Raw genomic sequence first — 16970 nt, forward strand, 5'->3', positions numbered from 1 at the left:
TAACATTGTTTCATGGGAATCAAAACTGCGACCTTGGTGTTGTTGGCAGAATGGTGTACTGTTTGGGTTATAGGAGTATCGTATAGAATTTTCTGTTTGATGTGAGCTTCTGTTTTATAGCGGCTGAAGTTTGAGATCGCTGAAGTGATGACAGAAATCGAACAGCTCACGTGTGTGGGCGAGAGGTGAGTTATGAGAGATTGAAATGTTTCCTTTTCATTACAGCCCCACTGAAGCTCATGTAGATTTGCACCTGTCTCTCTTTTGTCCGAGTGTCCTCACTGATCTGTCCTCTTCTAAACATTCATTAAGTGCTCTATTCAGAATGTGTCGTCTGGTTGATAGGTCATCACCGCTCACACACCTGAGGAGAGGACATGTGTGTTACACGTTCTTATGTATTTTATTGTGCTTACAGGACTATATGTATTGACTCAGTGTTAGGAAATGGATGTTGAATATCCATCATTCAATAACCCAAAGCATTTGAAGTTTAGTTTTTAATTTAAGGCATCATGTCATAAGGAATCATGTCACATGTCCATGTTTATGACTTAGATGCTCATTGAGTGTTCAGAAACTTAGATAATATAGGATAGATACTGTTACACTCATGAAAATAAAGGTGCTTCATGATGCCCATAGAAGAACCTTTTTTGTTTAAATGGTTCTATAAAGGACCTTTAACATCTGAAGAACCTTTCTGTTTCACAAGACGTTTTTTGTGGTGAAAGAAGCTTCTTCAGATTATGAAAAGGTAAGAAAGAGATGGTTCTTTGTGAAACCAAAAATGGTTATTTTATGGCATCGCTGTGAAGAACCTTTTAAAGCACCTTTATTTTTAAGAGTGTACGTAAGTATATATAAAATATATACTTAAAAATAAAGTTATTCTGGTCACACTTTATTTTAATGTCCTATTCTCACTATCAACTAGCTATTAAACACAGCTTTTGACTCAAACTCCTAATTGCTGCATATTAATAGTTAATAAAGTAATTGTTAAAGAAATTCACTTCCGGAACAAAAATTTACAGATAATTTACTCACCATAGAAGAAGGGTCTTATCTAGTGAAATGATCTGTCATTTTCTTAAAAAAATGTACAGTTTATATACTTTTTAACCTCAAATGCTTGTCTCGTCTAGCTCTGCATGCACTCTTGGTATTCTGTTTCAAGACAGGGTATGACGAAAAACCCCCATCTTATTTTCTCCTCCAACTTCAAAATCATCCTACATCGCTGCAGAAGTACCAACCCAGAGTTTACAAAGTGAACGTGCAAAGAAGATCAAACACCCTTTACAAAAAAAGGTAAAACAGTGATGTAGGATGGTTTTGAAGTTGGAGAAGAAAATGAGATGGGAGTTTTTTTTGACATACCTTACCTGTTATGAGCTGGAATACACAGTGTTTGAGGTTAAAAAGTATATAAATTGTAAATTTTTTTTTTTTTAGAAAATAACCGTTTCGCTAGATAAGACCCTTCTTTCTCGGATAGGATTTTTTAGAGCCCTTCAAAGCTGCATTTAAACTGCATTTTGGAAGTTCAAACTCATGGGCACCATAGAAGTTCACTATATGTTTCCTCAAAAAACATAATTTCTCCACAACTGAAGACAGAAAGTCATGAACATCTTGGATGCCAAGGGGGTGAGTAAATTATCTGTAAAGCTTTGTTTGGAAAATGGATAATTTGTTTGTTTTGGAAGTGAAAACCCCAGCAAACCCACAACACCACAATAGGCCCATATACTCTGTTTTCACATTTTGTGGACCAATGTTTGAGGGAAATTTTAAGCGTGCTCAACAGAGCTAAGAGTACTGCACTTTTACTGGAACATTTTTAACAGGACCAAAGTATTTAATAAACAAAGATGTATTGTAAGCATGAGGAATGTGGTGAAGTTTGTGAATGATAGTTATTTTGTGTGAACAGAGGGTGTTTACGTAAACTTATTAAAAGCACAGCAGTAAAAAAAAATGGTTGTTTAGTTGTAACAGCCAGAGATGAATAATATTTATGATTATTATAATTATAAGTGGAGCTCATTGTGAAATTTAAATAGGAAAAATTTATAATAAGAGAAGGCTCTTAAATCAACATCTTGTGACCATAAACAGGACCGATCAATAGTTATAAAAGTGTTTAGCTGCCCAAGAGTGTGCTTAGTGTTTTGAACTCAGTTAACTCCTTAAGTTGTATCTGCAGGCAAGTCATACAAGAGGTTCTTTGTCTGCCTTCATTCTTATTAGGGGATATTTGTTAAGACATATTTACTTGCATTTGCAGCAAAACAACACAGAGAAACAAACAAATTGCAATGGGAAGAAAGAAATTCAACATGGACCCCAAAAAAGTAAGTCTAATTTTTATTGTCTGTTCTACAATTACCCATATATTTGAGAACGAAGTATTTTAATGTTTTTTTAAAGCCTTTAACCTTTACTTTATAGTAATTGTACTGAGCGATCAACATTGTGACATTGTGACGTACTGTATTACATTTGGATGTTATCCACATAATTTCCCTGACGTTTATAGGGTTGATCCTAAAATCCTTTTTTAAATCAAATTCCTTGTAGGGGATCCAGTTTCTTCTGGAGAACGACCTCCTGCAACAGACCCCTGAAGACATCGCTCAGTTTCTCTATAAAGGCGAAGGCTTGAACAAAACTGTTATCGGGGATTACTTGGGGGAACGGTAAAGCTTTACTTCATTCCTGTACTTTTTGCCTTTGTTTATTCAGCATATGTCCGTCGCACTGTAAAATATGTTTCATCACAAAAATCCTACGGAAATTGATCGTCTGGGTTTAGTGAGCAAAACAGCAGCAGTGAAACGCAACATGTGTGCCTCTGAAGGAAATGGACCACGTCTTGGGATGTGACTTGTCAAAACAACAGGATTTCATGAAGCATAGCTATAGATACAAACAGACGCAGCAGCCCACAAATGCTGCTGAACATCTTGAAAGATCTTAAAAATCTACTTTTTTAAAGACAAGCAATCGATCTTTCTTTGCAGAAAATAACCATTTCTCCTGTGTGTGGTTGTTGTTTTCTCGTAGGGATGAATTTAACATCAAAGTGCTCCAGGCTTTTGTAGAGCTCCATGAATTTGCTGACCTCAACCTCGTCCAGGCTCTGAGGTGGGAGAAGCTTCTCATTGTTCCCCAAAAACTGCATGCATGCCTCATTTCTAGATAAAGTCAAAACAGAAGACTTTTGTTTTAGAATTTTTCATATTTTTTTGCATTCACATTACAATTAAATGCATTTTCTTTTCAAAACAATCTCCTATGTAATGACAAAATACTTATAATGTAATATAAAATAAATGATGACTAAATTCAGTTGCAAAGAATGTATACATAATGGTAGTATTTATGATATTTAAAAAATCACAGTAAAAAAAAGTTTGATTTTGGGTAAATGTAACCTGGGTCATGTTCACTCATTAATGATTTCATGATGGATTTGCTCTTTCCACACAGGCAGTTTCTCTGGAGTTTCAGACTTCCTGGTGAGGCCCAGAAGATTGACAGAATGATGGAAGCGTTTGCGTCCCGGTACTGCCAGTGCAACCCTGGAGTCTTCCAGTCCACAGGTCAGACATGTACAAAACGGCCAGTGTCCATACTAATACAAACCCTCCTTCTGTCCTGACTCTATTTCAGAGAGAGATGTAGGTCAAAAAACATCAGCTTAGGTTCAAAACATGCTTGTTTTTGTGCATTGTTGCATTCGCTATGGCGGAAATTAGCGTAAACTTAAAAGAAAATCTTCCTGAATCTTTCTGATTTCCTGAATAATAACACATCTTGTTTAAAAGCACCATCATTTTGGGACACAATGCCATATTATCAGTGTTGGGGAAAGTTACTTTTAAAAATAATGCATTACAATTAGGGATGCAACAATACAGTTCACACTTCAATACGTGCCTTGGTTTTTAACCAGGGTTTTCGGTTTGGTTCAGTTCTGATAGCTTGCCACATCAGTCTAATTAACAACAAAATACTCCTGTAAACCTCTGTACACTGGAAAAAGCGTGGATTATTATATGTCTGCTTAATATTTCTTTTGAGAGAGGTATTATTTTTCAGATTTTTATGCAAAATAGGATGGGTTTCATTCATGCTGGACGCCAGAGGGCATCCTCGTGCAGAAAATCCACATATGCGTCAAAGAGATAATACTGATGACGTTCCAGCCAGGAAATCTCTAATATGGATAAAGGCATCGCTATTGATGTAACTGAATAAAAACAAGATACAACGTTTTGAATGATGAAATGTAAGGACAATAAACACTAGTCTGCAATAATATATGGTTTATTTGTGTTCTTCAAGCCATCTCGGGTATTTTCATAATGATTAAGTACATTTGTAAGCTATTGCTAATCGACATACAGTATAGAATATATTGTCTGTCTCATTCTATGATAAGAAACCACATCAGATCACAAAAGGAAGTTATTTCAAACACTCAACTGATGCTGAGTTTTTTTTACTGATGAAGGAAAAATAAGTTATAATGTTCTCTTTTGTTGGACAACAAGTTTAGAGAGGCTTATCATTGCATTTCATTAGAAGGGAAGATGCTCTGCAAGTGTTGCTTTTTAAATATAAATGTGGAGGCGTTTCCTCATCTTAGCAGGTGAAATCACGGGCACACACACAGCAAATTTAGAGAGAAATAAAACAAGGAAATTATTTAAATGCAAAACCGAAAAACTGCAGTTCACAAGTGCGTATTGAACTGTGGATGATGTACCGAACGGTTCGATATTATATTGAGTATTGTGACATCCCACATTACAATATTGTGTTACTCCCTAAAAAAGTAACTAATTACATTACTTTTTATGGAAAGTAATGTGTTTTATTACTTTTGTGTTACTTTGTGCTACTTTTTAAACCTGGGCAGGGCTTGCTTGTTTGTTTTTAATACATAAAAATCTATTTTTAGCAAATGTAAAAGCCCTTTCACACCAAAAAGCGAAATGAATAAGCCTCAGGCTGAAGGAAAAGTAAATTCATGTCTGTAGTTCAACACTCTTCAGCAATAAAAAGGCAATGAAACAAATGTTAATTTATCTGAAATCATTTTTGCTTATTAGTATAGCTGAACTGGATCATCAAAGGTCAGCAGCAAAGACACTGCTTAATAAAATGGGATTAAATACATAAAGGATATTTATTTTATTTAACATATTTAATTATTGCAGGTTTGCCTCATATTCGGAGTTTGCATTTCACAGTTTTAATTAAGTTTGATGAAGACTGAAGCTTTTTTTTTTTTTTACGAATGAGATGGATTAATGCGTGTTCACATTTAGTCTAGAACTGCAGTAATATCATGTTTACAAAGCGCACACAGTGCGTCTGTACTTCTGATTTCTCTAAACATGGGGACAGGAGACTTGTCAGTCAATAAATAGGAAAACAAAGCAACTGGTGTTACTCATTTGAAAAAGTGACTCAGATATTTGTTTGTAAATTAAAAAATAATGCATTACTTTACTAGTTACTTGAAAAAAAGTAATCTGATTACATAACTTACATTACTAGCCCAACACATATTATTAAACAGGACATTTTATTATGTTTTTCTCTGTTTATCTTATAAATGTAAGTCGACAGAAACACACACATGCCAGTTATCTGATCACAGCTGATAAATTAAGAATGTTCCTTTAATCATTTTATGGTGAAATTGAAATTAATGGTTAGTTTGATGCAATTGGTGTTGTGTATGTTATTGCTCTCGGCGGGGCAGTTAGACAGACCCACATGATCTGAATACTGGCAGAACTGAAACTTGTTTAATGTCACTTGTTAGAGTTAAGAGCTCATGTCATGATGTGTTTAGAGAGTAAACAGTGACTGTGGTGTACTCAAGCTGTAAGAGAACAGCTTTGTCTTACAGTAAAATCCCACCCTCCCACAATTTCACCACACTAGTGACTCACACCCACGCTCATGTCAGGGTTTGGCTCTAAAGTGTGTTTTTTTTTTTTTAAGTCAAGACTGACTTTAAAAGCACAAATGTTTAGAATATTAGGGTGAAAGAAGATTTGAAGGTTTATTTATGGTAATTTTCTCTGTGACAAGTCTAGTAAATTTAAAAGAACAGTTTCCTATTTTAATATATTTGAATATTTAATTTATTCCTGTGATCAAAGCTGAATTTACAGCATCATACTCGGGTCTTCAGTTTTGCATGATCCTTTAGAAATCATACAGATATGCTGATCTGTTGCTCAGTTATTAAAATGTCTTATTGTTATCAATGTTGAAAACTGTTTTGGGCAGAAATGTTTGGAGTGAGTAGGATTTAAATTAAAAAGAAAGAAAGTATGTAAGAAAGAAAGAAAGCAATGCTTTTATTCAGCAAAGACACATTGAATTAATCAAGAATAATGCCAAAGACGTTTATATAGTTTCAAAAGATTTCTGTTTCAAATAAATGCTGTTCATTGATCTTTCTTTTTTTTTCAGAGAATGCTAAAAATATATCAACGTTTCCACAAAAATATTAAGCACAAAACCTGTATTCAGCAATGATGATAATAAGAACCATTATTAATAATTAATCAGCAAACAGAGTGATCTCTGAAGGATCATGTGACACTGAAGACTGGAGATCACTTTGCATCACAGGAATAAATTAAAATGTAAAATATATTAAAATAGAAAACAGTTATAACAGTTATTACAATATTACTGCTTTTGTTGTATTTTTGATCAAACAAATATAGCCTTGGTGAACACTAAGAGACTTCTCTTAAAAAAAAAAAAAAAAAAATATATATATATATATATATATGTAATTATATGGAATTTTGTTGTATATTTACAATACTTATTATTATGAGTAAAATACTAAATACTAGTTAATACTATTTAATTAGCCTCTTAATTTTACTAGTAGATCACTATTATGCCTATTATTTGTGTTTATGCAGTAAAGGGCTGTAAACAGACACAGATTAGTTTTGACCTTTCCCAGTGCATTCTGTTAGATATTTGAGACAAATAATGTGTGATACTTAAAAAAAAACACAGCAGCTTTAACTGTGCAGTGACTTATGTGGTACATGTAGTTATTGAGTTATGTATCTGTTTTGTCTTTGCAGACACATGTTATGTCCTGTCCTTTGCCATTATTATGTTAAACACCAGTCTTCACAATCCCAACGTCAGAGACAAACCCGCCGTAGAGCGTTTCATCTCCATGAACAGAGGCATTAATGACGGAGGAGACCTGCCAGAGGAGCTGCTCCGGGTAACTGGATCTCTGATTGCCAAAGCTGAAATTATAGACCATGCATTTAACCATTAATGATGAATATAATACAACATAACAGATCAAGTAAGAATTTCTTCTTTCTACTGGAAAAGCCCAGTTTGGTAGCCAAGCTGGTAAACTATGCTGTTTTTAAAACACTGTTAACCAACTCAGTCGAGTCCATCTTAGCAAATAAAAGCTCAGCACTGACTGCAAGAACTTTTCACTCCTTCCCATCTTATTTGGGTCAATTTCCATATGACTAATTTTAGATATGATCCAATCATTAATTAATACAGCAGCAACCATAGGACTTTTGTAAATATTTTACATGTAAATGTGCTCATCTGTGTACATTAACTCTCTTTTGCAGAATCTGTACGAGAGCATCAAGAGCGAGCCCTTCAAAATCCCAGAGGATGATGGCAACGACCTCACACACACGTTCTTCAATCCGGACAGAGAGGGCTGGCTGCTGAAGTTAGGTCAGAACCAGACTCTTACAGCTTCTTTGGCTGATATTTTCTATCGAGATTGTGGTTTTACACTGTGGTCTGTCGGAGCCTGTAGGTGGTGTCAGGGAAAGCTGTGAACACAGTGCTGCGCATTAACATCCTAATGGGTTTTTCACATCACTGCGAGGGATTCCTTCAGCAGAAGTACGCCGTCTCATAGGGACAGAGTGCCTGACAAATGGAGTTTAGAGCCACTAATGAAAAGTGTGCAGTTTAGTAGAGAAACATATTGTGGGGAAACAAGAATAAGATGAAAGCAGAAGTCTCAAGAAGAATGCGGTATACTTTCTGCTACTATTGAATTTACTCTGTAAATGTCAGCTCTCACAGACACTTTAATTTTTAAATTATGAGGTGCGGGAACAAGGGCTCCTGTTGGATCTGGCAGAGGAGGGAGGGACACATAATTAAGAACAAAAAGTGTGTAACACCCAAATGAAACAACTGAAACACTGTTCACAACCCATTTTACTTTGTAGCCTAATGTAAAATGAATTTGGCAAACTCTAATCTGATTGGAGAATATTATAATTCTGTTTTCAGTCTGTCAGCGTACAGAGTGATGTTTATAAGGGGCGCAATGAGACTTACTCTATTATGTTTTTTTTGGCGGAGTTGTTGGCATCAAATCTTCAAAAGATCTGAAAATATTTTAGAGCTTTGATATTGTTTGAGTTTGATTTTGCAGGTAACACTCTAGTATAGGGAACGATTCTCACTATTAACTAGTTGCTTATTAGCATGCCTATTCACAACATATTGGGTATTTATTAGTACTTATAAATCACATATTCTGCATGACCATGTTCTACATCCCTAATCCTGCCCAATAACTAAACTTAACAACTACCTTACTAACTACTAATAAGCAGCAAATTAGTAGTTTACTGAGGCAAAAGTCAATGTTTAATGGTTTGTTAATAGCGGGAAGTGGACCTTAAAATAAAGTATGACCATTTTGCACTTAGTAGAAAGTAAACTAGGTCACACTTTAATTTAGCGACCAGTTCTAACTATTAACTTCACCTTTTGGTTTAATAAACTCCTAATTTGCTGCTTATTAATAATTAATAGTAAGGTAGTTGCTAAGTTTAGGCATGAGACCAGATTAAGGGATCTAAAATATGGTCATGCAGAATAAGGCATTAGTATGTTCTTTAATAAACAGCCAGTATGCTAGCAATATGCATACAAATAAGCTAATAGTGAGAATTGGACCCTAAACTAAAATGTTACCATAAATTAGATAACTGTGTTTTGCTTTTGGTTTTGAATTGTGTCTATACCAATTTTCTGTGGCAGTTTCTGTACAACCCTTCACAGATACTGGAAATGACTGCGTCATTATTAAAAAAAAAACTATGATTTCACATAAAAAAACCCCTAAAGGTATGTGAAAACAAAACTATGACTGGTCACTGGTCTTGCCATTTAGATGTTTTTAGTGTGCAGTTATTGAATAAGCTCCAATGTGGCCCAGACATGGGCCACAGATAGTCATATGTCTGGCTTTTTAAGATTAGTTTTTTTTTTTTTGGAGGGAGCCGATCTGGATCCACAAATGAATCCCTGTAGGGATGCCAATACAAAAAATGTTGTGTAATTGCTGTGTTTCATTTGTATGTGGCTCTTTCTTTTATTCGTCTGTCAAGCATCAAATGGCACTGTGTTTCTGATGTCTCGTCTCCCATCTCCTAACATTATGTGTGTCATTTCTGTCATAAATGTGTATTTTTATGTGTTGTGGTGGAGCTTTGTTTCTCATGTATTGATGTTGAACATTCCTTCTTGTTTTCCTCACACACTTTGCCCTTTGACCCCTGCCCTCTTTTTCTGTCCTGTGACTGGCTGTCTCTACAGGAGGTACGTAACCAGGACAGATCTATCCCATCATTCCCTCAAATCAATCTGGCGTCTCTTTTCATCTCCTGTAACCTTCATTTTATCCTTTCCTGACTGTCATTCAAGGCCTTCCTACTTCCTGTCTGTAGGGATATGTATATTATTGGGTTGCTGTTCTCTGACTGGCTTCTGCTGGGGTCAGAGGTCAGTTTAGTGCACATGGTCTGATTTAGCGTCACACCTCAGCTGTAGTGTCTGGCACGGGACACACAGATTCCTTGTTTACTATGTAATGTCCCAGGAGTCTTGTATACATTGAAATAATGAAGGTACACATTATACCCACACAATCTTTATGTTTCCCCTCAGCAGTAAGTGGTGGAGAGCTTTTTCCAGTCAAATAATTATGGTTTTCCTCACTAAAAATATCCCGGTTGGATCTGTGGGAATGTACACTGAAAATGTCTATACTTGACAAAGGAAATGAAAGGACTAAATCAGATAAGAAACCATACATGTACTTACTTGTGAATAGTTAAAATGAATATAATAATGTACAGCATTATTTTAGCCAAAAAAAATAGCCAAAAATACATTGTATGGGTCAAAATTATCTATTATTATTATTTATATTTTATATTTTCTTTTATACCAAAAAGCATAAGGATATTAAGTATTATGTTTTAATTTTTACTCAATATTTAGATTTTTTTGCACACTCAAATTCCAGATTTTTAAAAATTGTACCATACATCAATGGAAAGCTTATTTATTCTCAATTTTAAATCTCGGTTTAAACATAAATTGACACTTATAACTGGTTTTGTGGTCCAGGGTCACACATATTAATTTGTTTGTTTGCTTGTTTAAATAATTTAATTAATTAAAAAAAAAAAAAAACTTCTTTACTACTATATTTTTCCAAGGCAGCATGGCCAAAATCACAGTAGCGTTCATTGGACAAAAACTGTAAAAACTGAAAAACTGATGGATTTTTCTTTTTTTTTTTTTTTTATGATTTGAAATAAAATAAAATAAAATAAAATAAAATAAAATAAAATAAAATAAAATAAAATAAAATAAAATAATTATTCTATTTTTATTGTATTATAAATTCATTTATAGGCTGAATTTATTTCAGTATTCTGTATAACTCAAAGAAATGTGGTTGGGGATATTTTCCGATGAATGCCAAACATATGAAAATAAAATTGTCTAATTTTTATGTATTTGTTTATTAAGTAAGGCGAAACAGTTCAGTATTTCTGTCTAATTCCTGTTAATGGTTGTCCCAAAGTCTTTGTAACTTCAAGGTTTTGGTGAGATTCTTTGTAAATATCAGGGTGAAGCAATTTATGTGCTTTAAATTATATAAATATATAAAGTTACTTACTGGCTAACATGATGGCACATTTATTTATTTAGCAGATGTTTTTGTCCAAAGCGACTTCCAGATGAAGAACATCACAAACAATTTGTCGTAGAGCAACAACAGTAATAGTACCCAGTGCCATGTTTAAAAAAAAATAAAAATAAACAAGCCAGAAAACAGATGAAATGCAGAAAAGATTTCTTTAGTGTGGAGAAGTGAAAGTAAGGTTTTAGAATTTTATATCTTACCAGTTGCTTTTTATGATGTTTTATTATATATTTATTTATTTATTTTAACTATTAACTTTCATAACATATGATAAGCCTATAGTAGTCTATTTGATGTTCTGTTTGTGACAGTTTACCCCATATAATATGAAAAAATGCTATTGGGGTATGTTGTCACAGATATACATTAAGCAACCCAGGCTCAGAAATACATGCTTGTGGCGAAGTTTCTCCAACACCGATATTACGTACCTTACTGCACGTTTCGTGGCATGTAAAATGTCCAGTGAGTGGCGTTAGTGAGTCTTGCAGAAAGTAGGAAGAGGCACGTATTTCCAGTAAGCCTGGATAACTATTAAATAAATAGTATATTATATATCTGCATCTAAATAAACTATATTGTTGGACAATTGTCCAAGTCCAAATGAAGTTACCCTGATCCTTTGCCCTGTAGGCCAGAAACTAACAGAAGCCTGCATGTGTTAATAGAGTCATTGGGATTGTGTCATCGTTCCTCAACCATTTAGCTCCCTCACTGTGAGCCACACACCATAAAACATCACTTGCGATCACTCACCCTAGAGACGACCCTCATTTCTCATCTGTGAGTGGCCTTCATTGCTATGAGCTGCATTAGTGCTTTGAATGTCTCTCATGCTGCCATCTTTGTGACTGAGATGGCGTCATACAGATGAACATCAGAGACAGTGAAAGTACAACAAGAGAATAGAATCCCAAGTAGGGAACTGCAGATAGCACGACACTAATGTCTCTCTATGCCGTGCGGATGTGCGTTCAGCATCTGTGGGAAGATGTTGGAGTCAGGAGAGGGGGTAGATAAGCCTACGGCAGCGTTGTGCTGGATACACCACGTTATTGCAGCCAAAAACAGAACAGAAGAGTGCCGCTCGCTCTAGAATACAGCAGGGGGAAAGATATGACTGCAAATGAGTCAGAGCCTTTAATGTATATGAGAACGTGCAGCGTGCGGGGGTGTGAGAGAGAGATGCTTTGCATGTCTATATCTATGTATCATTTTCCACAGCATGATAGTGGCGTTTCTGTGTTTGCCATGAGACGTGGTGTCTAATTCAATTGTAAAATGCAATATTGAACACTTGTAAGGTCTGTCTTCTTTGTAAAAGACTGTTGCGTGACTGTTTCTGAAGAATAAACCAAATAAGGCTAGTGTTGTGATCCAAGCTCTCTTTGACATCTGTCTCAAATAACTTCTCTCATTGTCGTAGCATTGCTCCCAGACATTTCTGTTTTCGTTTGCTGTGGTCAGGAGTTGAAATCGAGTTGGAGTTGTGCACTGGCACAAATGCAGAGCAGTCAAGAATTCACAGATTCAAGATGTATTGTTTTCTGAAAGATTCAGCAGATTCTCCATGTGGAATCTCCACTTCGGTTCTTGAAGATAATGCACCACAAGCAATTCAAGCTACATTCATGTGTGCTTTGAAATCCTATTCAAAACGCATTTCTGAAAAGCCATTTCAGTCTAACTGCTCAGATCGGGTTTTGCACAGCTTTTTCACGTTCTCATGCCATATAAACGGTTAATATGTTAGACATTGTATGTAGAAAACAAACCGAAAATGACGGTATACTGCTGGTCTACACACTGGCACAAATGCAAAGCAGTCAAGAATTCACAGATTCAAGATCTGTTATTTTCTGAAATATTCAGCAGATTCTCCATGTGGAATGTCCACTTTGGTTCTTGCAGATTGGTTCTTGCATCAAACCTGACACGAAATCTTTACAGATTTTTGCGAATCCGTTTCAAGCTAAATTCATAGGTGCTTTGAAATCCTATTCAAAATTTATTTCTGGAAATCTGCTCAGATCAGGTTTTGTGCAGATTTTTCACATTCACACCATATAAAAGGTTAACATATCAGACATTGTTTGTAGAAAACACCAAAAATGACAGTGTACTGCACAGAATAAATTCATTGATTCCAGTATTTCGTATTATTACGTATTTCGTGTCTTGCAAAAAAGTTTCCACAGGTACGTTTTCGTCATGAGATCAGGTAGAACCTCTGGTCTTGCAGCAACTGTATTGCTGTTATTGTTTTTTAGTGTAGGCAAACCAATGCAACTTGGTTTCCATAGAAATCAATGCAGATATCAGTAAAACGAAAGAGCGCAACAGGACACGCAACAGTTACAATACACTGTCAGACATTTAAATCAGATTCCAACTGGATTGACAGTCTGAACAAGGCTTAACTGTTTCCAAAAAAGTTTTCATATTGTCTTGCAATCTTCCATTGTTCTAAGAAATATGTGTGACCCTGGACCACAAAAGCTTTATACATCATCTGAAAGCTGAATAAATAAGCTTTCCATCGATGTGTAGTTTGTTAGGATAGAACAATATTTAGCCGAGATACAACTATTTCAGTATATGGAATCTGAGGGTGCAAAAAAAATCAAAATATTGAGAAAATCGCCTTTAAAGTTGTCCAAATTAAGTTCTTTGCAATGCATATTACTAATCAAAAATTAAATTTTGATATATTTACAGTAGGAAATTTACAAAATATCTTCATGGAACATGATCTTTACTTAATTTCCTAATGATTTTTGGCATAAAAGAAAAATCTACAATTTCGACCCATACAATGTATTTTTGGCTATTGCTACAAATAAACCCCAGCGACTTAAGACTGGTTTTGTGGCCCAGGGTCACATATGTAATCTTTTTCAAAACTTACACTACTGACATATCCGGCCACTCCAAAAATATAGAGCATTGTTTTGAAGTGCCACAGGTCACATCTGTCTTAAATGCTGTACTTGATGTAGACCTCTGACCTTGTGGCCTTCAACTGCATGTGTCCATGAAGCCCACTACTATCCTATTTGTTATCAGAACAGTAATCCAGAGTTGCTGTGTCCTTTTGCAGAGCTTACACTGGAGATGAATTGTCTATGTTGCATTATGTCACTTGAATAAGGACAACAAGGGCTGGTATTTAGGACAGTCTCGAACTCTTCGGGAATTCAGCCAACTCATGCTTTACAGAGAGAAAAATGGGACAGGAGAAAATATTGTAACATTGTAACACTGAAAAATCTTAAAGAAAACATCTTACACTGTTATTATGCAGAACTATACTTGGCAAGTTCATTTGCACATAAATGAGCGTTCGACCAGAAGATATTCTTGATGATATTCCAGAAATGAGAAACAGGACCTGTATGTTATTGTTGCATTGTCTCTAGTAATTCACTGCTCAGAAACTGGGTCATTGGCCTTGATTTACTTTCTGGTTGATGGTTCATGAGCTCTGTTTAATTTTCTTTGTAGGTGGACGTGTAAAAACTTGGAAGAGGAGATGGTTTATTCTGACCGACAACTGCTTGTACTATTTTGAGTATACAACAGTAAGTAGGTTTTGTTATTATTGTGTTGTAAAGTACATCTTTTCTGGGGTTTCCATCAGGGGTGCTCAGTCCTGTTTCTGGAGAGTTCAGGAACTTTGCAGGAAGATAGATTGCCAGAAACAGGACTGGGCACCTCTGGTGTACACCATGTCCTGTCTGAGGGTTATTCTCATCCCAGATGCATTTTGATGGTTTTCTCCTGCCTGCAGGACAAGGAACCACGTGGAATCATTCCTCTGGAGAATCTCAGCATCAGAGAGGTGGAGGAACCCCGGAAACCTGTGAGTGCCCAAACAAACACAAAAGTTAATGTACAACTCTATGGGATTATGAAAACCTCATACATTTTGTTATGTCTCCTCATGCAGAACTGCTTCGAGTTGTACAATCCCAACCATAAAGGGCAGGTGATCAAGGCGTGTAAGACAGAGGCAGATGGGAGGGTGGTGGAGGGAAACCACGTCGTCTACAGGATATCAGCACCCACACCAGAGGAGAAAGAAGAATGGATCAAATCCATTAAGTAGGATTTCCTTCTTATTCAACATATTCTAATCATTAAATAGTCTTGTTCAGTGCCCTCGTTAATACGCATTTACACATAACGTACACTAAACCTAACCAATAGTGTTAATCAAAGCAATTGTGAGATAAAAAATACATTTGCTGAAGCAACCATACAATTTTAGTTTGCTTCTACAAGTCTTTGCGCATTTTCTTGATGCATCAATAAAAACATCCTGCCAATTCATATGCATCAATCTTCAGATAGGATTTTTTTAATGCTAGCCAACTCCAAAAATTAAAAGAGAAATAAGAAATTATATAAAAGAATTAAAAGAAAAGATAACTTGAGATGACTTAATGTCACAGTGCAGAACAATCTAGATGGTCCCAAACCTAGGCATGCTATTTACATGTTTTGTAAGTTTCACCACGTTAGTATTTGGATTTGGTTCATATTGGGACAGCAATGGATTTTAACAGCACTAGTCATGATTATGTTTTGAATAGAAACAGCAGTCTCATCACATACCCCTCTTCCTCCCCCTCATCCACAGCCCTGTGTTTTCATGGGGCATCAGTGGAGATTAGTCAGAGCTTAACCCCCCCACAAACCATCAACTCCAGTGGGACCAACAGACCTGTTGCAGTCTCTTCTCTCCGCTAATCCAGGCCTAACACTAGCGTGTCTCATCTCTCAGAGACATGATGTAGGATGAGAGGGTTTATCACAAGCACATTTTGCGTAGTCGGCACAGTTATGACCCAGTATCCTTATCTGCTTATCTGTAATCATGCTTTATACGCTCAGGATAGAGGACCATTCAGTCACGCTTTGGAAGCAGTCTCAGGAACAAAAACAAGCGCCTCCCATGGGTTTTAAGTCATTCAGCATAAGTAAATTATGGCAGTGTAGCTGATGATTATGTCTGTGCAGAATCTGAGGACATAGAACGTAGAATGTAGAACTTCATTTGAACACATTGTACGGTAAATCAGCAGAATTCTTTCCCCAGAATCAGTGTAGAAAGTGTAAAAACATGAAGGATGTGTTCAAAATAGAACTTGCTATTGCCGTATGGTAGTATACTATATACTACCAACAATTAAAAAATAGAAAGTGAACAATAAAATAATATCTTGACATCTTATTGTATGTAAGTGAAAAAAAATGTTGCATTTTTAATTGTAATTTTTGATGGTCCAATCAAAAACTCAGATTTAGATATTACATACTAAAGGAATACTATACTATTCCTAACGTAGAGTGTTCCCATTTCCCAGCACCTTCAAAGATACAAAGAACACTCACTCTGTTCTGCATCTCCAAGAACATGCCGTTTCAACTTTTTTTAGTGTTTTTAGTAGAGGAAGAGGGTCTCAAAAAAGGCAGGAATCTAGCCCTTCCAATATAGTGAGCTGCACAGAACTATACTTGCAGACAAAACAATATGCATGAATAAACGTCCACTTAAGTGTATTTAGTACACCTTCATGACTGTTTCTAATTCCATTATTTATAAAAGTAATAATGTTACATTCAAGGTTTTTAACAAGTGTGTTTTAATAATCTTGTGTCATGCTTTAAATAAGTGCTTTAAATAAGTACATTTATATTGACAAATATACTAAGCCCATGCAAAGTACTTTATGATAATTTTAACTGTATTAAAATGGTATTCAGATTTTAATATAATAATCGTCAGGGTAACCAATGAGGGACAGTTCAAGGACCGTGTGACAATAATTATAACGGATATATAATGGAGTGTCTATTTTGCCTTGTTGGCAGAGGCTATTTGCACTAACTT

General features: G+C 35.5%; 1 protein-coding gene across 2 annotated transcripts in view; it reads left to right on the plus strand.

Moving 5' to 3' along the window:
* Window positions 1-16970, plus strand: part of cyth3b (cytohesin 3b) — a 46550-nt gene that overhangs the window by 27252 nt on the left and 2328 nt on the right. For both annotated transcript variants that reach the window (XM_051105361.1, XM_051105369.1), the window contains exons 3-12: window positions 121-185; window positions 2294-2360; window positions 2587-2705; window positions 3073-3153; window positions 3499-3611; window positions 7146-7294; window positions 7671-7782; window positions 14579-14655; window positions 14865-14936; window positions 15024-15178. In XM_051105361.1, the coding sequence (XP_050961318.1) occupies window positions 121-185; window positions 2294-2360; window positions 2587-2705; window positions 3073-3153; window positions 3499-3611; window positions 7146-7294; window positions 7671-7782; window positions 14579-14655; window positions 14865-14936; window positions 15024-15178 (1010 nt within the window). The remainder of the gene's footprint in view (window positions 1-120; window positions 186-2293; window positions 2361-2586; window positions 2706-3072; window positions 3154-3498; window positions 3612-7145; window positions 7295-7670; window positions 7783-14578; window positions 14656-14864; window positions 14937-15023; window positions 15179-16970) is intronic.

The sequence above is a fragment of the Labeo rohita genome, chromosome 3 (genome assembly GCF_022985175.1).
Source record: "Labeo rohita strain BAU-BD-2019 chromosome 3, IGBB_LRoh.1.0, whole genome shotgun sequence".
NCBI classification, from domain to species: Eukaryota; Metazoa; Chordata; class Actinopteri; order Cypriniformes; family Cyprinidae; genus Labeo; species Labeo rohita.